Genomic DNA, 23,645 nt, shown 5'->3' with positions numbered 1-23,645 from the left:
ATGAAGATGTCAAGCTCCTTTAAAATATATATATATAAATCAACAAAGAGGGGTTTTCTTGTAAAGTCTTGGGAGTAAGACTTTTTCTGCTCTGAGTTTCCCTTTCTGGTTAAACACAGTCAGTAGCAGCAAGACATTGACAGCCAAGACCAGTAAATGCTGCCCTTTTCTAAGCACGCTTACAGACACTTTTTAAAATATACAATGCAAAGAGGCTTTCCCTTCCATGTACACCCAGTGCAAATGCCAGGCAAAGAGTTTTCAAGCTAGTCTCTGATGACACAAGCTCTTTCAGCAAAGGCAAGATTCCTGTCCCAGTCTCTAAGGAACAAACATAGCCTACCTCCCCAAGCCCTAACTTATTAATTCCTTTAAAATTTAAAACACAGGCCACTGGGTTTCATTAAAGGTTCAATAGGACTTCTTCATCTGACAGCCATGAAGTATTACTATACACACCCTGTTTCTCTGCGGTGGGTTTGAGTGACAGTCCCAAGTCACAGAAACAAACTTTTACTGGTAACATTTAATGTAAGGTGAGGACTTCACAACTGCTACGAAAGCTAACCCCAGTCCAGGTCACAGCTTTCTAACAAGACACGAGGGCAAATACAAAGAATTTCTCCCACCAACACATCTTTTAGGTAGATGGTTTCCATTCTCTTTAGGTTAAAATTACCTAAATCCACTATCAGCAGAATGCCCCTCAACGTAAAATAAGAAAGTAAAACCTAACCAGTGATAGAAGCAGGCCTCAGTAGCAACCTAAGAATCCCCAAAACATGACTAATTTTTTAAAGAAATGGTGTATTAACTCATCATTGAACATAACACTACCCTGAGTAGTATGAATGTTCATGTACATCCCCGTGCCTCCTGACCATCCAGAGTGCAATCAATTTATTTTAAAAATGTTAAAGGCAACATTTAAAAAAGGCAAATGTATGTTCTTGTTTCCATAAGCTGGTTATCAAACAAACACGATTTTAAGTTAATAAAACCATAACCGGAACTAATTTCTTTTTTTGAGAAAAAGCTCACTCCTGGGAGTCAGCGAGCATGAAAAAAACTCACTACTCAAAGGGCTAATATAACAGTAATTTTTGATCTCAGAAAATGGCTCGATTTAAGGCTTCTTACAAATTCTGGACTTGGGAAAATGTTTCATCTGTAACAGTTCACCTTTGACACAGGCCTTCTCAGCTCTCCCTGCTCCTCTACCTGCCTCTCCATCTCCCTAATTCCCCCACACCCCCAGCCAAATAAAAGAAAACAATGCCAAACATCTCCTCACAAAAGCCCACAAACTTGAAAGAAGAATTAATGTCTTATTTTTAAAAACGGCTGAATTTATATGTATACCAATAGGGAACTGGTTCATCAAAATCGATGAACATGTTTATGAGAATTTTTGCTGCCTTCACATTATGGCCTTACTTTTTCTCATGTAAGACTCTACATCAACTGCAACAATGTCAAATGAGAGCATTCAAAACTTTAACATTTTGAGACTGTGATGGAAGTGATTTTATTCTGTCCCTTTCAAACTTCCTGTAATAGTTTATCTTTTTTACAGTGCTGTTCAGTGAGGCAATCAGTGCTGTGAAAATGAGACAATTCTGGCCAGTGGTCCCACGTACATGACTGTGACAACTAACAGAAACCCTTTCCAGCAAAGCCAATGTGCAGGGTCTCAAAAGGTTGCTACTCTGAGTGAGGAAATTTATGATCCCCACGAAAATTAGGATAGCACTACAAGGGCCAGAACACAAAGTAGGAAGTACTTAAACTCCTCACCAGCTTCTAGAAGGAACGAGATTAGGGCACAAGCTACACTCAGAGTCAATTCAAATGTAAATGCTCTGCTTCCTCTCAAACAAAGATAAACTCCCTCGGAGTTAATCGTTTCTCCCTAAGAGATTCATCTTTCTTTTCAACTTAGAGGTATGTTTTAGAGAAAAGGAAGAAACACATGGTGGGGCTTAGAGCAAAACCTTTTAAATTCTTTGTCATAAAAGCTGCAGAGTAAACTACATTTCCTTTACTAATCCTTCGAACACTTGTTAAACTTGAGTGCGCTGACAACTTTGCCACTGAGATCCCATTTTGGTTTCTAACAAGTTAAAAAAAAATCTTTGGTTGGACTAAATTGTATTACCATCTACCCTGAACACCAAGTGAGAATTTTTGCTGCCTTCACAAACCATTGAAAAAGACCCTCCCTAGGGAGAAATAACTTTTGGCACATTGCATAGCAAAGCTCAGGTTACAAAAGCAGGCTAAAATATCTCTTTCACCACACATACATTTTCATTCTTGTCCCCTCACCCACTCTTTCGCCTTCCTCTTCCTCTCTCTCTCTCTCTCTCTCTCTCTCTGTCTGTCTCTGTCTGTCTGTCTCTCTCTCTCTCTCTCTCTCTCTCTCTCTCTCACACACACACACACACACACACACACACACACAAACACACGAACACATGCTCTATACAAACCCCAACATGCAGGCACCAACATATGCTGTGCCCTCTATAGGAAGCCAAGTATGAGCATAGGAACTGTCTTGAAAGATGCTCACTTTAAGCTCATACTCTGGAAAACTTTTAAATTGAGTGTGAGTTTTTGTTTTGTTTGTTTTTTTGCCTTTTCCATGTCTTTGGAAATACATGAACAAAACTCCACATTGGGATGTGTGTGTGTGTGTAAAATTAAAGGTGGGAAAAAGTTGATTTACAGTTGTAATACAAGTAATACAATAATAAAGAACACAAGGATAAACTTACTTATTCACTTCTATGTATCTACTTTTGCCCATCTGTGTGTGTGTGTGTGTGTGTGTGTGTGTGTGTGTGTGTGTGTGTAGAAAACCATTATCAAGCATTTCAAGGCCTCTATAGTCTTCCAAGTTATGAAAGGTAATAGGTGTTCTTTTGTGTCAGGAGGCTGAAAGAGTGAAAACAATGACTTGATGTGATAAAAAGAAAGAAAACTAACTAGGCATGTTAATTATTTTGTAGTTAGTTTTTTTTTTTTTTTTCATCCTCAAAGAAACCCTGTAAGATAAGCATTATCAAACTCATATTTGCAAATGAGAAAACTCAAGAAAAAATATGAAGAACTTCTCCAAGGTTAGATCGCTATTACTTGAAGAGCCATATTTAAGACCCAAGTCCAGAACTCTTTCCCTTACACCCACTGCTTCTGCTAGAGGAAAGGATGGGGAGTCAGCTTTTGGAGAGACAGATTCCCATGATGCCAGACCACCAAGCAGTTTCCCAGGGGTGGCAGAAAAAGCAAAAAAGTACGGGCTGCCGGGCCTGGGGTGAAAGCCTCTTTGTGCTCCGGGAAGTCTGATGGACACTTACTAAATGGAGAGGAAAAGGCATTCCTCGCCTAGTGAGACAAATGTGAACGTGCCTTCCTTTAAACTTTCATCCTGAGCACATCTGCTCATAGAAAAGGCTAAAAAAATATCTTCAAGAAAAATCGCTGAAGAGAAGATGGCATGATTACTTCTGCTTCTAACATAAATTCCCTCCCCTAGTTCTAAGGATTTCCATTAAAAAATAGAATATAGCAAACTGTACAACCATTCCACCGACTAGAAATGAGATATTTATCAATAATAAAACTGTAGAAACGAATTAAGAGTATCAAGATTCACTGCAATCAGTTGGAATTGTGTCAACTCATTCATTTGTCCAACAAGTATGTACTGAGGGCCTACTATGTGCCACCCCCTCTTCTAGGTGCTGGGCACACATCAGTGAACCAAGCAAGCAAAGATCTCTGCCCTTGTGGAACTGTCAGTCAAACCAAGCGTGATCACATAGGGTCCCCTCAAGCTGATCATAATCTTACTAAAAGGCCAGCTTTTTATTAATAGAAAAGTAAACCATTCCTCCATGGCTTTGCAAATGCATTGCCTTCGGTCTGAAATGAACCCTCACCCCAGCATCCATCATTCCGCAGGCTCGTAAGAAATATTACTGAATGGATAAAGTGTGATGGAAAAACATCTTTCTAAATAAAAAAGGGAAATTGTAAGAAATATTGCTGAATGAATAAAGTGTGATGAAAAAAATATCTTTCTAAACAAAAAAGGGAAAATGTAACAGGAGTCAGCCCTAAATCTCAACTTAAATTGGGTCTAGACCAGAGCTTTTATCCTGCAGAACCCAAATAAAACCTGAATCAACTCAATCTCCATCCAGCAAATACAAGAGAAAATAGGTCAGCTTGTTCCAGGGTCCACCCCAGGGACTAAGAACTTTTTAAAAACCTAAACTGGATTTGCTGGGCCTAGAACTGCCTCAGACCCTTCCCCAACGCCCTGCTGTCAGTGTGCAGATGGAAAACACCTACAATAGGAACATGACATTTCCCCAGTTCAGACCTCTGATGATCTCCAACTTCTGGTTTGAAAGATCAAAACAAATAAATCCAATTTATTTTCTTTGAATGATAGTTTAAACTGAGAGGTACTCTGTGCCATTCCTGAGCTTAATTCTTTAATATTTTTTTTCTCATTTAATCTTTACAACAATACTATGTAGTACTTACATCATCACCCCCATTTTACAGTTTAGGAAACTAAGAAGAGTAATTAAGAAATTTGCCCAAAATCACACAGGGATATATGTTATAACAGGCTGAGCTGGAATTCGAACCCAGAAGGTCCAATTCTAGAAACCTGCTCCTAACTAGATTTTGCTAATTATAGTTTTGAAGTTTTGGGGAGAAGAAACTTTCATTAACAAAATATTTATTAGTAAGAAGAGGAAATAAATGTTCTGCCTAGCTGATTTTCTACTTCATTGAGACCTACGATGAAAATATTTTCATCTCATTTGTCTTTATAGATAATGTTTCCCAAATACTTTTGTCAATCTTCTTTTCATAGTAAATACAACCTAACAAACTAATAAAATTGATAGTCTAGAAGCCCCTCCATCATTCTGAGTGAGTCTCAGTGATGATTACTGCTGAGGAAAGAAAACTGGGCTAAATACTCACTAACTATAAACTGTATCCCAGAAACGGGCTGTTTTCATAAATCTCTGATATCAGTTCATTTTACTGGCATCTGGCTGGCTCTTCTCACAAGTAGAGAGTTTAAATAAAATTTAAAAAATCTAGTAACTGAGAATTGATCACTGGGTTCTTATTTAAGTTTAACTGTGACATGTAATGAAGGAAAAAATATATATATAGGTTTATCATTGGGAATTATCTCTGTGTCCAAAATGTGTTTTTCTTGAAGAAACTCAGAATTAATCCTACATTTTCTCAGCGAGAAAACTGGTCATTCGGTTTTCATTTCATCAAGAAAGCTTCATATCTTCATCTCACTGGTATTCTAGTATTTGAACCCTTTCAAAAAGGAATTTACATTAATTCTATGTCAGAAAGAAGATTTAATCTCTTAAAATCACAATTGCAGGAATTTTATTGTTTAGTTTTGGTTTGAAGTTTCAGTTTTTCATTTTGTTTTATTTTTCACTAAAGAATGGTGTTGAATTAAGTCACTGCAAGAATGCCTAATTTGTACCAGTTACAGGATTAGGCATTTTAATACACATTGTTTCTAATTTACAAAGCAGCATACCAAACAGATATAGGTCCCATTTAAATAGCGGGCAAATCAGAATTCAGTTTAAATAATTTTCCCAAGGTCAAACAATTAGTGAGTGGCGGAAGAAAACTGGTGTCAAACTCGACGGTCTTTCCATTACGTTGTTTTTATTACTAATTGTCCATGAAGATGCTTAATGACATTGGTACCATCTAGACTAAAATTCACCTGCATCTATTTTCTCTTCAAACAAGGCTCTGTGATAGCATAAAATTCTAATGCATAAGAACACATTAAAGGTAAGAAAACTGTCTTTAAATCAAACAATTTATGAAAGTTTCCTGCTGGGCAAAGCAAGCTCACAGTGAAATCTTCAGTAGAGCTATCTTTTCCTAACAAAGAAAGCCTTTGAGCAGACTGCATGTTTCCTATGTAACGTAAAGTGGGGAATGCAGATGTGTTGTGAAATAATACCAAAATCAGTTCAAAAGCTAGAACACAATTTCCCAAAAATTAATTAAAAATAAAAATAAAAAAGGTCTCCTAAGCTTTTAAAACAGAGGTCTGCTACCTGTTTTCCAGAGTTTGCACTCTGCTCTCCATAGAGTCTAGCATGGTGCTGAACCTAAACTGAGGGCCCAGGCTTGAAGAATAGAACCCCACCTAAAAATTACATGTATGATAATGAGACCTTAGTCATATAGAATCCTTGGAAAATCAAGTTCATATGGAGGTTTTGTTTTTTGGGTTTTTTTTTGTTTTTTAACAGAGGCAGAGATAGACAGGGACAGACAGACAGGAACAGAGAGAGATGAGAAGCATCAATCATTAGTTTCTCGTTGAGCGTTGCGACTTCTTAGTTGTTCACTGATTGCTTTCTCATATGGGCCTTGACTGTAGGCCTTCAGCAGACCGAGTAACCCCTTGCTGGAGCCTGCAACCTTAGGTCCAACCCGGTGAGCTTTTTTTGCTCAAACCAGATGAGCCCGCGCTCAAGCTGGTGACCTTGGGGTCTCGAACCTGGATCCTTCCGCATCCCAATCCAACGCTCTATCCACTGCGCCACCACCTGGTCAGGCGTATGGAGGGTTTTTTTAATTGAATTATTAGGGTAACACTAGTTAATGACATTATACAGGTTTCAGGTGCCCAATTCTACAACACATCTCTATACACTATATTGTATCCACCTCCACCAAGTCAAGTGTTTATCCACCACCATTTATGCCCCCATACCTACCTCCATCCCCTCTCCCCATAATCACTACACTGTTGTCTTGTCCATAAGGTTTTTGTTGTCTTTCTTTTTTGCTCTATCTCTCCACCTCCAAGAAAGCTGATGACCTACATTTTTCTTTTTAAGTATTGAAACTTAATTATTTTGGATGTAAATCTTTTCAAACTAAGTTATACATCTCACTGCTTTTTGGGGAAAAAAATATTTTGAACAAAACATTTCCTTGATGACTGCAACACTGTCTGTTTGGGCTGTCTAGCATCATCTTCCTTCTTCTGGTAACAGCATCAGGTTTTCCTCTGAGGACCTACCCTGCCCATTCTCAGGCTATAGAATCCACTAACCAGGCCCACACACCTCCTCTCTCATCCCCCAGGGAACATCTCAGAGTCACCCAACTCAGAATCATAGTGATTGGTTCATAAATTGGTCCATGACCCAAATGGGGCCTAGTACAATCACAACTGGGACTATGGCTCAAAATAATGGAAGATACTCTTTTTCCACTTGGACAACTAAAGTGGTAGAGTATAAGCTTGGATCGCCTAGTAGCCATCTTTTTGCCATTATATAAAGAGCACTTGCCCCAAAATGAACCCAACACAGAAGACACAAAACCAAGAGATAGAAAGATAACAAATCTCTGAAAATATAAGTAGACCACCTAGATCCAGCAAAACTCAAAGCTAGGTTTACCACTGTATTTTGCTCAAGCCATATGTCACTGGGCTTCTGCCACTTAAAAACAGTTCTGATTAATACAATGATTTAATGTCCTCAACATGATCAGTAACTATGCTAAGCAATGTAAAACAGAAAAATCCTCAGGGCAAATCAAAGCACATAGGGCATAAGCTAAGAATGAATAAAGTCTGTAAGTTTGACTGCATGGAATCTGATTTGATTAGGTTAATTTTACTTCCCTCTTTTCAACTGTGTTAGATTGGTACCAATTGCTGAACAGCAAAATTCTACACAGATATGAACCCTTGGTTACATAAAAATAATATAATAACTTAAAATAATAGCTACTTCAGTACAGATCTAATAAAAATATGTGGCCCTGGCCAGCTGGCTCAATGGTAGAGTGTTGGTAGATGTCTGGAGTTCAATTTCCAGTCAGGGCACACAGAAGAAGTGACCATCTGCTTCTCCACCCCTCCCCCTCTTCCTTCTCCCTCTCTCTCTCTTCTCTTCCCTTCCTGTGGCCATGGCTCGATTGGAGAGTATTGGCCCCGGGTGCTGACTCCATGGCCTCTGACTCAGGTGCTAACAATACTTCAGTTGCTAAGCAATGAGTAATACCCCAAATGGGCAGAACATCAATCCATAAGTAGTTGCGGGGTGGATCCCCAGTCAGGGCACGTGCGAGAGTCTGTCTTTGCCTCCCTTCCTCTCACTTAAAATAAAAAACAAACTGTATGAGAACCACAAAACTATAACATACAAAATCAAAAAAACTAAATAAATGGGGAGATAGTCCATGTTCATAGATAATAAGATTCAACATTGTCAATATGTCAGCTCTTCACAACTTCATCTATAGATTAAATACAATTGTAATCAAGGCCCTGGCCAGTTGTCTTAGTGGTAGAGTGTTGCCCAGTGTGTACATGTCCCGGGTTCCATTTCCAGCCAGGGCACACAGGAGAGGCATCCACCTGCTTCTCCACCCTTCCCCCTCTTGTTTCCCCCTCTCTCTCTCTTCTCCCTCCTGCAACCAAGGTTCGATTAGAGCGAGTTGGCCCTGGACTCTGAGGATGGCTCTATGGCCTCCACCTCAGGTGCTAAAAACTGGTTCTGGTTCTGGAACAAGGGCCCCAGATGGGTAGAGCATCACTCCTTAGTGGGCTTGCCAGTTGGATCCAGGTCAGGGTGCATGCAACAGTCTGTCTCTGCCTCCCCTCCTCTCACTGAATAAAATTTTTTAAAAATTACTATGAAGCTAGGAACCAACACAGAATGGTATAGGTGAAAGAATAGACAATGGATCAAAAGAAAGCCTGGAGAGAGACCCACATAAAATAGAGTCAACTGATCTTGCCAAATGAGCAAAGGCAATGCAATGGTGCAAAGATAGTCTTTTCAACAAACAGTACTGGAACAACTGGACATCCACACGCAAAAAACTGAATCTAGACACAGACCTTTCTTACACCTTCCCCAAAATTAACTCAGAATGGATCATAAACTGAAATGTAAAACACAAAACTATAAAACTCCCAGAAGATAACATAGGAGAAAACCTAGATGACCTGGAGTGTAGTAAAAGCTTTTAGATGCAACACCACAGGCAAGATCCACGAAAGAAATAATTGAAATGTTGGACTTCATTAAAATTAAAAACTTCCGCTCTGCCAAAGAAAATGTCAAGAGAAAGAGAGGACAAGTCACAGACTGGAGAAAGTATTTGCACTGTTTTCCAAAATATATGAAGAACTCTTATGATTCAACAGTAAGTAAACAGCCTGATTAAAAATTGGGCCAGCACCTTAACAGATACCTCACCAAAGAATATATGCAGATGAAAAGTAAGCATATGAAAAGATGCACCATATCATATGTCTTCACAGAAATGCAAATTAAAACAATTAGATAGCATACCTATCAGAATGGCCAAAATCTAAACCAACTAATACAACACCAAATGCTGGTAAAGATGTGGAACAACAGGAACCCTCCTGCATTGTTGGTGGGAATGCAAAATGGTACAGCAACTTGGAAGATGGTTTGGCAGTTTCTTTTTTTTAAGTGAGAGAAAGGAGAGGGAAAGACAGACTCTCACTTGCACCCCAACCAGGACCCACCTGGCAACCCCCTTCTGGGGACAATACTTGAATCAACGAAGCTATCCTCAGAGCCTGAGACCTATGCTCAAACCAACAGAGCCACAGGCTGTGAGAGGGGAAGAGAAGAAGAAGAGAGAGAGGGAGGGAGAAAAAAGGCAAATGGTCTCTTTTCACGTATGCCCCCATCAGGGATCGAACCTGGGACGTCCACATGCTGGGCAGATACTCTATCCACTGAGCCAAACGGCCAGGGCCAGTTTGGCAGTTTCTTACAAAACTAAGCATTCTCACCATAGTTTCCACAATCATGCTCCTTAGTATTTACCTGAGGAGTTGAAAAACTTATGTCTACACAAAAACCTGCACACAGATATTTATAGCAGCTTTATTCATAATTGCCAAAACATGGAAGCAACCAAGATGTCTTTCAGCAGGTGAATGGATAAACTACGGCACACCCAGGCAATGGAATATGATTTAGTGCTAAAAAATAAATGAGCGATCAAGTCATGAAAAGATACAGAGGAGCCTTACATGCACATTGCTAGATAAAAGAAGTCATCTGAAAAAGCTACATACTGTATGATTCCACCTATATAATATTCTGGAAAAGACAAAACTATGGAGACAGTAAACAAGTCGGGGGTTGTCAGGGGATACAGAAGCAGGGAGGGTGAGTAGGCAGAGCACAGAGGATTTCAGGGCAGTGAAAACACTCTGAATGATACTATAATGATAAATACATCTCATTATACATTTGTTTAAACTCTTAGAATATACAGCACCAAGAAGAGTGAGCTGTCATATAAAAAATGGACTTCAGGTGATTATGATCTGTCCATGTAGATTCATCAATTATAACAAATGTACTATTCTGGTGGGGGATGTTGATAATGAGGGACGTTGTACATGAAGTAGGGCAGGGAATATATGGGAAATCTCTGTATCTTCCTCTCAATTTTACTGTGAACCTAAAACTTCTCTAAAAAATTAAATCTTAAAACAAATCAGAAATAACAGCAGTTCCTGACCAAGAACTCTCCATGCACTGTGCATTCCCTTTAATCCATTCAACTGAATGAAGTAGGTTCCATTAAGGACTCTATTTGATGCTTAAGAAAATGAAGCTCTCAGATTGGCATTAAGAAATAATTTTTTAAAAAACCAACAAATTTGTTCCTGGGTGGTTGGTTCAGTGGTAGAGCATCAGATGTCCCAGGTTCGATTCCCAGTCAGGACACACAGGAGAAGCCACCATCTGTTTCTCTACCCTTCCCCCTCCCCCTTCTCGCTCTCTTTCCCTCCCACAGCCACGGCCCAATTGGTTTGAGCACATGGGCCCTGGGTGCTGAGAATGGCTCTCTGGAGCTTCCGCCTCAGACACTAAAAACAGCTTGCTAGGTTGCAAGCATGGCCCTAGATGGGCAGAGCATCAGCCCCAGACAGGGATTGCTGGGTGGATCCTGGTTGGGTTGCATACTGTAGTCTGTCTCTCTATCTCCCCTCCTCTCACTTGGAAAAGAAGAAAAAAAAAATCAACAAACTTGTTGATCCCTGGATTTTATCATTTATTAATAAATAGTCCACCAAGAGGGCCATAGGCCTAACCCTGTGAACCACAGATACAGCAAGAAGAATCACAGTGTCATGAATTACCAAAAATTTTGAGACTCTCCTATATTGTAATTTATATCCAGGTGACACCTAAATTTCACACTTTGGAACAGGAAGAAAAATTTGCTGTGATTTATTATTGAAAAAAATAAAAACTATAAATTCAGTTAATATTTCTAAGAATATTTTAATCTGAACTAAAATAACTCTCAAAATAACTCCCCCCCAACCCTCCATTCTACTTCTGAAGAGATAGTATAAGTTGCTGTTTATTTTAAAAGTCAACTTAAAAAAATATAATGTTGAGCCTGACCAGGTGGTGGTGCAGTGAATAGAGTGTCAGACAGGGATATGGAGGACCCAGGTTCGAGACCTCGAGGTCACCAGCTTGAGTGCAGGCTCATCTGGTTTGAGCAAGGCTCGAGCCAGGGATCACTCGGTCTGCTGTAGCCCCCTGGTCAAGGCACATATGAGAAAGCAATCAATGAACAACTAAGGAGCCTCAACGAAGGATAGATGTTTCTCATCTCTCTCACTTCCTGTCTGTCCCTATATGTTTCTCTCTCTGACTCTCTCTGCCTCTGTCACCACAAAAAATAAATTAATTAAATATATATAGATAAAATGTTGAGCACTCACTCTGTGATAACAGATTCAGGCAAAGCTATTAGAAGTAGAGTCCTGTAAAGTGAAAGTGAAAGTTCAGAATAACAAATCTGGCTCTCAATATCTTAAATTGGCCAAAAGTCAATTTTCTTCATGAAACTATCAACACAAAAATGTGAACAGATATTTACAAGAGATTTTAAAGCCTAGTTTTTTTTTAAGGTTACTACTTAACACTAAGGTAGCTAAACATCTCAGCTAACCACAGCACCAGGCCTAGAGCACTCCTTTCACAGAGTTCTCACAACAGTTTTCAACTTGACTATGCACTTTTTATAAAGCGGCTATTGGACTAATGTATAAAAACCCTGGCTGGGAGCTGACACAGGGAAAGCTGGTTTGCCAAACAGCCTTGAGAACCTGATGCTGCCACTCTCCCAGTGCTAAGCGGCTGGCCAAGAACAGTGCCCACAGCAGGCTCGGAGATGCCAGCTGTAATGAGACACTTGTGTCTGAAATGCATTCCAGAGTTACAGCATGGTCGGTACCATCTGATCATGGGACTGGGCAGGCTCATCTCTCTAGCAAGAGCACCCTCTTCCGAGACCTTCAGTCAGCAGGACCAAACTCAGCTTTGGGAGCTTTCACAACTTGAGATGGCTACATTGGTTTTCTGGGACCGCTCTATCAAGGTGAGTTCTTGAACACACACAAAAACTGGAGTATAGAAAATGGGATGTGGCCAAAAATAAATAAATAAAGCATAAAAAATTAAGAATAAAGTAGATCTCAAAATGATCCAACTTCTTTTTAAAGCATCTAAGTCACATACCTAAATAGTAAACATTATACAGAAAGATGTTCACTGGCTTATTTACAATAAGAAAACTGTGGAAACAATCTAAAAATCCAATTATAGGTATATATAGCTCATGCACATGATATAAGATTAACAGTAACTGAAGTGACTTTTACAAAGTTATATAAATAATTTTGGGAAAAATAATAATTAGTCTGGGGAGGAAGCAAGAAAAACACACACATATAGCAGGAGTTCAGGGGAAAAGTTTCTGTATTTTATCTACACATACTTAACAAAAGACTACAAGGAAATAAATGCTAGTAGTTATTACTAAGCGATGATTTGTCTCTTAATTTTTTGAAAAAATTTTAAAATTTCATGCATACTCAAAATCTAATCAGAAAACAAGCTACTAAAAATTTATAAATAGAAAAAAACACACCAAGATAATCTGCTGATACTCAAATAGCTTATAGTATTTTTTTATTTACTGTAAGAACATAACATACCACAGTTTAAGAAAAATTGTAAGAATGAAACTCCCACAGAAGTTTATAGAACAAAATGTATACTAAATCCCCCAATTAAAGACCCATAAAGTAGTCTCTGCTTTCTGTCCCACCTTTTCCCAGCAGGGAGTTAATCCCTCCGGGGGATGAAACAAACTTCAAAGAGGAGATTATGCTCAGACACTAGTACTGTACAGCAAGGTTTATACCTACGTGTGCTCAGATACTTTGGCAGAGATCAGATATGCAGGTCCAAGGAACAAAGACTAATTTTAAGGCAGAGTCCTTTGCAATCATTTAAAATGGCAAAAAATAATGCATTAATTAATAGCAGGAAAATGAAAATATGATACATTTTATTAAAAACAAATAAGAAGGTTGTAGAAGTAGACAAAAGATTACCTAAGATCAACTATTAAGTGGACGCATATTCATTGGTAGTAGCAACTAGGAAATTGTACAAATTCCCAAAGAAAGTAAGCAGCACCATGAGTTCAATTTGTGTGCCCAAATTTTATTTTCCCAATGTTTGGAAGGTCCCCCATTCAATGTCGTAGGTCTTGGTACAATGTCTAAGCAGAAGTGACAGATCACATGTGCCTTGCATGGATTTCATGAAATGATCTTCAGAACACAGAACACACGAGAATTTACAATAAAAGTCTTCAGTGGTACAGACATTGAAAGTTATCGATAGGGAAAAAAACTGTCTTTAAAGTCTAGTAACATTTCTCATTAGCCTTTCTCACATGTGTTATCTTTTAATTGTGAGGTAATTTTTAAAGTATGATTTAGAAGTATGTGGCCTGACCTGTGGTGGCACAGTAGATAAAGTGTTGACCCGGAACACTAAGGTCACTGGTTCAAAACCCAGTGCTTGCCTGGGCAAGGCACAAACAAGAAACAACTACTACAAGTTGATGCTTCCTGCTCCTCTCCCCCCTTTCTCTCTTTCTCCAAAAAACAATAATTGAAATCTTATAAATAAATAATAGAAATATGTGATCATTTTATAAAAATGTTTAAAGTAGAGGAGTAGCATATCTTTATAATTTAGCTTTATTTACCTTCCCAATTTAAAAAAAATCATGAATAAGGAATCAAATTTAGAGTTTAACTTTTCTGGATACTAATCATCTAACAGAAAACTAATGTCTTCAATAAATTAAAGACATAAATGTGAGTGTCAAAATTATAAATATCTTAGAAGAAAATATATAAAAATATCTTCATACCTATAGGGCAGGAAATTATTGATAAACTGTACTATAATAAAATCACTAGATTTTGATCAAAATCTAGTACCATAAACAGAATGAAAGGCAAACCATAGAGTGAGAGAAGATACCTGTAACACATACCAGCAGATAATTATCCATAATATATAAATAATTTCTTAAAAATCAATAAGGAAAAGTTAGAAAACTCAATTTAAAAAGATGAGCAAGAGACTTGAATAGGCACTTTTAAAAAGAAGCTGAATAAGATGCCAATAAGCATATGAAAGGGGCCAATCTCATTAGTCACCAGGAAAAGGCAAATAAAAACAAGGGTATATTACTACATAACCATCAGGTTGAAACAAACATCTAACTGTACCAAGGACTGATGAAGTAGTAAAGCAATAAGGGGTATTAAATGCTGAAGGGAGAGTAGATGAGCACAATCAGTTCTGAAAACCAGTTTAGCATGGTGTCTATCCATGGATACCAGGATTCATGTATAAGAAGGATCACAGCAGCATAGCTTGCCATAAGCCAAAAACTGTGAACAACTTCAAAGGTTTTTCAACAGTTAGAATGGGTAGTGATATAATTCTACATGCATTATACCGCAATGAAAATGAATGACTACAGCTACACACAACATGAAAGACCCTTCCAAATATCATCTTGAGCAAAAAAGCAGCAAAACTACACATCAGGTAATTCTATTTCTATAAAGTTCAGAAACAGGCATTACTAAATTATATTTTTCAAGGAGGTATGCTTATGTATTAAAACTATATAGGAAAAAAAAGAAACGATTTTCATAAGAGTCATATAGTAGCTACAACTGAAGAAAGAGAAGGCCCTCTGGGGTGCTGGCCAAAGCCATCTCTAACATTTACAGGCAAGAGTACAAATACAGTGTGTCCGTAAAGTCATGGTGCACTTTTGACCGGTCACAGGAAAGCAACAAAAGATGATAAAAATGTGAAATCTGCACCAAATAAAAGGAAAACTCTCCCAGTTTCATACCTATTCAGTGCTGTTCAATGAATAGCTTACACACAGATTTTTTAGGGCTCCTTAGGTAGCTATCCCGTATAGCCTCTACAGACTCGTCACTGACTGATGGCCTACCAGAACGGGGTTTCTCCACCAAACTGCCGGTTTCCTTCAACTGCTTATCCCACCAAGGAATGTTATTCCTACGTGGTGGCGCTTCGTTATAAATGTGCAGATATTCACGTTGCACTTTGGTCACGGATTCGAATTTAGCGAGCCACAGAACACACTGAACTTTCCTCTGTACCGTCCACATCTCGACTAGCATGGCCGTGGGCTGCTCCGCTGTATACACGGTGTTACGTCATCATCTGCGTATGAGCACATGCTGCCACATCATCCTACAGAAACTGGGAGGGTTTTCCTTTTATTTGGTGCAGATTTCACATTTCTATCATCTTTTGTTGCTTTCCTGTGACCGGTCAAAAGTGCACCATGACTTTATGGACACAGTGTAGAGTCCTATATATAGCAATATGTCTAAATAGTTAAAAGATATGAAATAAGCTTATAAACTATGGAATAAAATATGTTCTCCCTCCTATCACCACAAATATGCCTTTATCTGCCTAGAAACCCAAATTCATACTGAGAATTTTTGGATTCCTCAGAGTTCCATGTGGAAACTAGATGGTGCAGGGAGAACTGGCCACTGGCCCACTACTCATATCCCCCTTCACCATCCCATACTGCCAAGGACTCACACACAAGCGCAGCTGCCTCCATTCACAAGTCAAAGCTTCACCTCATACCCGACTCCCAGCAAACAGCCACCCTTAGGCCATCCCTTGGGCCTAGGGGTATATACAATAGCAGCTCAGTCTACCCTTAAAAAGACGTACTCTAGGAAAAGATTCACGCAGACGCTGGGAATAAGGTCTTGGGCCAGTTGGACACAGAATTCTGAAAGCATCGTCTAGGATAGAAGGGTTCAGGCTCCAAGTAGGCATGTCCCATATGCCCTACAGACTCATTGCCCATGGAAGAGGGCCAAAGAGGGCCTCTAAAGCATAGGGCTGGGCAGGGATACCTCTTGCCAGAAACAGTATTTCCCTAGAAACAGGTAACATTATATTTCTTAACCTGGACAGCAGCAACATGGCTACTTACTTTTAAATTATTTGTTAATTATAAAGTGTTATGTACTTTTCCACAAATAATGGGACTGATATCATGTGCCTGCTGATAGGATACACAATATCATGTTTTAGATACTCTTGCCAAAAACTATAACATGATTCTAATCATCTGGATACAATCAGATCCAATCCATGGACTTGCTAAAAAAAACAACAAAGCTAATTTCTTCTAAAATATGTCATAAATGGTAAAAAAAAATAAAAAAATAAAAAAAAATAAAGCCACAAAACTATTCCATACTGAAAAGAAAATGAAATAGATGTGAAACTACATAGTGTTCATGATCCTGAATTAGATTCTAGATCAGAGGGGGACATGCTATAAAGTACACTACTGGGACAGCTGATTAAATTTAAATATGAACAACTGACATTATATCAGTGTTAAGTTTTCTTATCTCAGTAACTGTACTAGAGTTATGGAAGAAAATGTCCTCATTCTTAGGAGATACATTCTGAAGAATTTAGGGATGAATGGTCACAAGGTCTGTAACTTATTCTTAAGTGGTTAAGCAAAAACAAAATGTATATTATTAAATAAAAATAATATGTAAGAGTGAAGCAAATATGGCCATAAAATAACAATTGATCAATCTAAAGGGTATATGCACTTGACTATCCTTGTTCAAACCTTAATCTTTTAAAATATTTTCAAAATAAAAAGGTTTTAAAAATGTACTAAAGAGTTAAACAAAAAAGGAGTTGTCAGCAGGAAGGGGAGAGGAATAAGATGACTGGATAAGAGGATAAGATAAAGACTTCTTGTTTTATTCTTCCATCTTATTTGCATTTTTCAAATTTTGTTCATAGCCTCCCCTTAAAAAATTCACTTAACTTTGGGGGGGGGGGGGAAGTCCTAGAATATTGAAAGGGAAAACATCAGCAAATACAGAAATAAGAAAAATGTTTGTCTTTAAATCACACCATGTTTGTCATCATCAAACAGTTACTCTGTAACATCAGCCCATAGAAGTGCTGCTCAAGTACACACCACAAGGAGTAACCCTCCCAATCCAATGGTTTGCACAGTAAGAGGCATAACTTACCATGATGTTAACATTCTACTTCCAGAACAACCACACATTTGTAACATGTTTTACAGCCTTCATTAGATAACCCAGAAAGTGGAGCACAGTTATCTCACTTTTGCTATTAAGAGAAATTCATTCATTTTAACAAACACTGGTGATATTATACAATGTCTTGCAGATGACAAAGAGAAATGTTGGTTGTTGTCCTCAAGAAGGCAACGCAGCACACTGAAGAGGACTTGAACCACACAATAGCTGTCTGATCTTGGTCAGTTCTTTGACTTCTCTGAGATTGTGTTTTCTCACAGGTATATGGAGATGTCACCCAACAAACTTTAAAGACTATACTGTAAAAGCTGAGCATATATGTCAAGCATATAAGACAAGACAAACTCAGTAAAAGGTAGCTATTTTTATGAGTATTACAATTTAATTAAATACTGAAATAGAAAATATGCCCAACATTGTACAATTATGGGTATAACTACCATTGAAATCCCGATCACTCCAATATTCTAATCCAAGTAAATTCACTCTCCCTAAACACCAAATAATATATGCAACTGTTAGTGTGTGTGACCAAGAACTGCTCTCTAACGTACCTTTGGCAAATGCATAACTCTCTCAGGCACCAAGACAAAGAACACTGGGTCATAAGGTTATTTATTCTCATTAACCAAGAAGGATTTTAGGTCAAGAAGTGATATACTCAGCCTGCACAAGATACTCTAACCTTATCTAAGGTCTGCTATCCAGGAATACATGTCCAAACTAGTCCAAAAGCTAAAGCCAGAGAGGTGTTTCCTTCAAATAATTTCCAACCTTCATTTGCAGCAAACATAAAATTTACTAAATTAAATTCATTCCAAACATTTCCTCTGTTTAGTAACAGAGATTTTCCTTATTACACTATATCCTTTAGTATGATATATATATAATCCCTTATATTATAATCCTTATATAATTTTATAACCTAATTTTAAGCCTTCCTTATTAGCAAGGTGACAATATTTCCTACTAAATAGTTGAATACAAGCATCTGTGAAAGGTACCAACCAAAACTCAGTAATTATAAAGAATAAAGCCATATTCCAAGCCTCTCATGGAGGTGACTCTTAATTTAAGTTGTTCACTAGCTTATGATGATGTGGGCACAAACAAAGGAGAAAGACATTTAAACATACTTACAGATAAATAACAGCTTAGAATAGTCACATATTATCCCTTGTGCATGGCCATCTCATACAATAAACAAACATGACATGTCATAATTGAACATGCAAATACCTGAAAGAGTGCCACCTGTCCTAGGATAGGCCACTTCAACATACACTTCGAACGTGGTCTCTGGGTTTTGCCTACAAAACAAACAGATCATGATTACTGACAATTGAGGCAGCACAATTACAGAACACGTGGGCTGTGGTATAAAGCACGCCTTGATTAAAATCGTTAGCTCCACAGCTCAATGGCTGTGAAATTCTGGACAAGTTACTCAACTTCTCTGAGCCATGCCTACCTAATCTAAAAAATGAAAACACCCAGAAAAATTACTGTGAAACTTAAGAAAAAAAAAACATAGACACAAACATTGTCTGGGTACAATGTCTGACCAATAATTGGCTAGCCGTTATTACAATTTTACAGGTGTCACATTTCCAATTTACACAGCTGGATCTCCAAAGCCAGAGGTAGAATTCTGAGGAAACTCAAAGCAAGGCAACACTAGCACAAAGGAGCCTTCTCTCTTATATTCCAGGATAAAACACTCATTTGATGAAGTTAACTTGCTTATTTACAGATTTGAAGACTGAAACAAAAGAAACAGTATCCTGTCGCACTAGACTGTTATGAGATAGGATCCTAACCTAAATGCAACACTGTTCCCACACAGGGGCGCTTCACCTGTATTGGCCATTGCAAGCATATAAATGTTCATTATTATGTCCTTTTACCTTTTTATGTCATAAATATTTCATAATAAGTTTTTAAAAGATCACAGCACTAACAAAATGTTAACAGTTAATTCTAAGTGATGAGAACATCGGGGTTATATTATCTCTGCATTTTCTCTTTCTCTTTGATTCTAAAACTACAACAAAAAGATATTATTTCCAGATTGAATAAAAATCACTCAGCAGAAGAAAATGTTATACTTTCAATGCCTATAACTGAATTCTGCTTTAAACCTGACAACAAAGCTAGGAGAAGAAACCTTCCGAGTTGCCTAATCAGATCCAAAGTTTAATTTCAATCAAATAAATACCATGAATTTACCCAGTATATTTCACTTTTCATTATAACTCTATTAGCCTCATTCCATTCATATTGTAATCCCATGAGGTAGGTGCATCAGACTTTACCATCACCATACAGGTGAGGAGCCTAAAGCAAAGCTCTAAGTGACTTGTCAGTGGGAACACTGCTACTTAGAAATGCAGCCAGAACCAGAATTCACACCTCCTGGCACTCACATTCTGTTTCACTGATTCGAAGGCAAACTTTTTCCCCCATATTTTCACATTTCTTATGATCTATTGCACCTTACAATTCTACATGGCAACATTTCTTTTCTCTCTTGATAATACAAAATAACAGAATTTCTTATAAACAATGGCTTGTGTTTAGTCAATCAGGAATCAAATTATTTCTCTTGTGAAGAATCATAATTTCTTCACTGAATAGAAACTTAGGCTTTTGCTTTATGTAAATACTTATTGCTAGAAAAATTTGGCTGTTCTAAAATTCAAGGTTTTTCTGTACACCTTGTGAAATAAAATTTAAAAATTAGACACTAGGCCTGACTTGTGGTGGCGTAGTGGATAAAGTGTTCACCTGGAACACTGAGGTCGCCGGTTTGAAACTCTCGGCTTGCCTGGTCAAGGTATGATACATATGGGATTTGATGCTTCCTATTCTCTCCCTTCTCTCTCTCTCATTCTCTCTCTCTAACCTCTCTAAAATGAATTAATTAATAAAAAAATTTTAATAAAAATTAGACACTAGGCCCTGGCTGGTTGGCTCAGTGGTAGAGCATCAGCTCAGCATATAGACATCCTGGGTTTGGTTCCCAGTCAAGCACATAGGAGAAGCGACCATCTGCTTCTCCACACCTCCCCCTTCTCTCTCTCTCTTTTCTCTCTATCTCTTCCCCTCCCTCAGTCATGGCTCGGTTGGAGCAAGTTGGCCCCGTTGCGCTGAGTATGGCTCCATGACCTCGCCTCAGGCGCTAAAATAGCTGGGTTGCTGGAGCAATAGAGCAATTGGCCCAGACCGGCAGAGCATCACCTGGTAGAGGGCTTGCCATGTGGATCCCAGTTAGGGTGCATGCAGGAGTCTATCTAACTGCCTGCCCACTTCTCACTTAAGAAAAAAAAACTAGACACTAAATCAGAATATCTTATTTAAAAATGAAATAAACAAAGTAAACTGAAGTTTTAAGAGCTTTTTTGTGTGCTTTTTCTCGCCAGAGGGTACAAAAAGACGTATAAAGTCAGCATCCTTTGACCACTAAACCTTTGTGGAAAATACCACATGGAAACATCCTTTTCATTCAAATGACCTCAAAGAACAGTGTTTGATAAAAGAAGGAATGTTCTAAGGTCACCTGAAGAACACTAGGAAGAGTCCTTCTAAAACCTAAATAAATCCTTCTTAAGTCTATTTTGCAACTGGCTGAATTTTACCTCAGAATTTCATTCCTCTAGATTAAGCTAAGAGTTACTGCCTCACTCTAAAGCAGGGGTCTCAAACTCGCGGCCCGCCCACCAATTTTGTGCAGGCCGCAGACTGGCCCGCAGATTAATCCACGAAGTTTGATTAGTCTGCGGGCTGCACAAAATTGGTGGGCGGGCCGCGAGTTTGAGACCCCTGCAAAAGTGTACTAATAACAAAACTACATAAGTTTCTTCCTCAATTCAAATAGCTTCGAGAGTTCCATTATATGGAGCCAAAGACTGTGACAGGCTCTTTGAAAAGACAAAAAGAAAAGCAAAAGCTGACTACCACACTAAGAACAATTTAGACTATCATTATCAGTTATAGCCATGCTCATCCATGATCATTTACATGTTGCCCTATAGAAGTGGTGACTAATGTTGTGACAAGTTATATAACATACCAGCAAATATTCATAAGTTATTGATATTTTAAGGGCCAGTGAAACCAATGCAGCTGGAAGCATTTTCTATTTCTCTGCAAATCAAAAAATAAATTTAAAAAGTATGTCCTCTAAATGCAAATTGCTAAGTGACTCTTAATATTTTCATTAGCCTTATAAACAATTAAGACTACAATAGTTTCCAGAGAATCTTTGGGACTACCCTGAGACTTCTTATATCTTCCTTCTGTTACTCTTCAAGATGCTCAATATTTTTAACTACCTGACTAAAGGAGCTGAACATCCATTTTCTGTTCTATTAACACTAACTACTAATTCAGTACATGTAATGATGCTGAGAATACCATATTCTGAGCCAATTTTCCAATATGGACCCAAGTTTTCCCAGATCACTTCATGCTATAACTTAACATATTAACATATTACCATGGAAATATCCTGGTTCTGCCATGATATCCCATTATTAATTGCCTTACACTCCTATATCTCCATGATCTGGAACCCTGCCCCATCTGGCAAGCATCTTTTGTTCACCACCCATGCTCACCTCCCGCAGTCCTGTACCCTAAGAGGCAGCCAGAACTAACAGTAGCCCTCTGAACAAACCATGCTGATTCTCCAATAGTAACATAATTACCTAACTACTGCCACTACTTACTGTTTCCTATATGCCAGGCATGATCCTAAGAACTTCAAATACATTATTTCAGTTAATGTTCAACAACTGTAAAAGTATTACCCCCAGTTCAGAGATGAAGACACTAACTCAAAGGATAAACTGGCCAAAATCAAAGCAAGAGTGTATCAGAATCAGCACGGATCATCCAAGCCTTCCCAATGGCCCTCACAGAGCCCGGACTGGGGTAGGTGCCCCTCCTCTACCCTCCCAGGGCACCCTGTGCTTCCGTCCTCTTGCAGCTCTTCCCACAGTCAACCCTGACGCAATTACAATTCCCTGCGAGCTTTTAAAAGTCCTGATTCCCTGGTCATACCCCAGGACAATTAAATTAGAATCTTCAGGGATTGGTGTTTTTTAAAGCTCCCCAACTTATTCCAATGTGTGCCAAGGTAGAGAACCACCAATGTACCTCTGATTAAATATTGTCCTCTCACTAGACTGGTAGCTCCTTGAGGGCACCAACTATCTTATAACCCCAGTTCCACACCTGGCACAATAAATGTTTGATGAATGAGATTTCCTCCAACATCTGACATGCAGTTGCCAGCTTCCATAACTGCTTCTCTCTCTCTCTCTCTGACAGGAAGTAATTTGCTGAATACACACCACTGTTACTCTTTAAAGGTGTTTTCCTTTGGAGTCAAAGGTATGAATAAGTCACACCTGCTGACAACAGCCTCAGCCCTTAAATATGAAAAAATGACATACAAACAGCTAAAATGTGTTTTAGATTGGCTCAGTTCTTACTTCTGGGAGAATGACGCCAGAAAGTAAGCCAAGAGAGCGTTTCTATTCAACACCACTCTTAGGACACAGTTCTCAGTGATCCCCTGGAAGGGCCACGCTCAGTGCTCAGGGCCTTTTCTCAGAATGATTAAGTACACCCAGCTTGAAGTCAAGAAACAGACAAAGGCTTTGACAATATTCAGGCAGCAGGAAAGCTTAATGGTTTTGTTTTGTCTTTTTTTTTTTTTATAGAGCATCATGCTATTGATCACTCTGCTGGATCATCAGCTTTCAATTAGGATCTACTTTTCTTCAATTACAACATGTTATGAGCTTAGGAGAAAAATTTAACACTCACTCTTTACAAAATGAATCTTTGCTGCATATGGTAACCATGCCATAATACTAGGTCTTCATCCCCTTTATGTGTTCTTAGAGCCACAAACTGAAACACACAGTGGAGGACCTCTTACTCATTTCACAGCAGTCAAATCTTCAAACCAGCTAGTATTCAAACAAAATAGCCACCTATTCTCTATAGACTAGAGTAA

The 23,645-nt window shown here is 38.4% G+C and overlaps 1 protein-coding gene across 7 annotated transcripts in view; it reads right to left on the bottom strand.

The window, feature by feature from the left end:
- DENND1A (DENN domain containing 1A) overlaps nucleotides 1-23,645 on the bottom strand; it is a 486,566-nt gene that overhangs the window by 428,819 nt on the left and 34,102 nt on the right. For 6 of the 7 annotated variants that reach the window (XM_066367202.1, XM_066367200.1, XM_066367201.1 and 3 more), the window contains exon 2: nucleotides 18,857-18,927. In XM_066367202.1, the coding sequence (XP_066223299.1) occupies nucleotides 18,857-18,927 (71 nt within the window). Of the gene's footprint in view, nucleotides 1-18,856; nucleotides 18,948-23,645 lie in introns of those variants that run through there. The other variant, XM_066367206.1, reaches the window with a different exon arrangement.

The sequence above is a fragment of the Saccopteryx leptura genome, chromosome 2, assembly GCF_036850995.1.
Source record: "Saccopteryx leptura isolate mSacLep1 chromosome 2, mSacLep1_pri_phased_curated, whole genome shotgun sequence".
Taxonomy (NCBI): Eukaryota; Metazoa; Chordata; class Mammalia; order Chiroptera; family Emballonuridae; genus Saccopteryx; species Saccopteryx leptura.
Note: the sequence above shows the minus strand (reverse complement) of the source record. Positions and strands in the feature narration are given on the sequence as shown.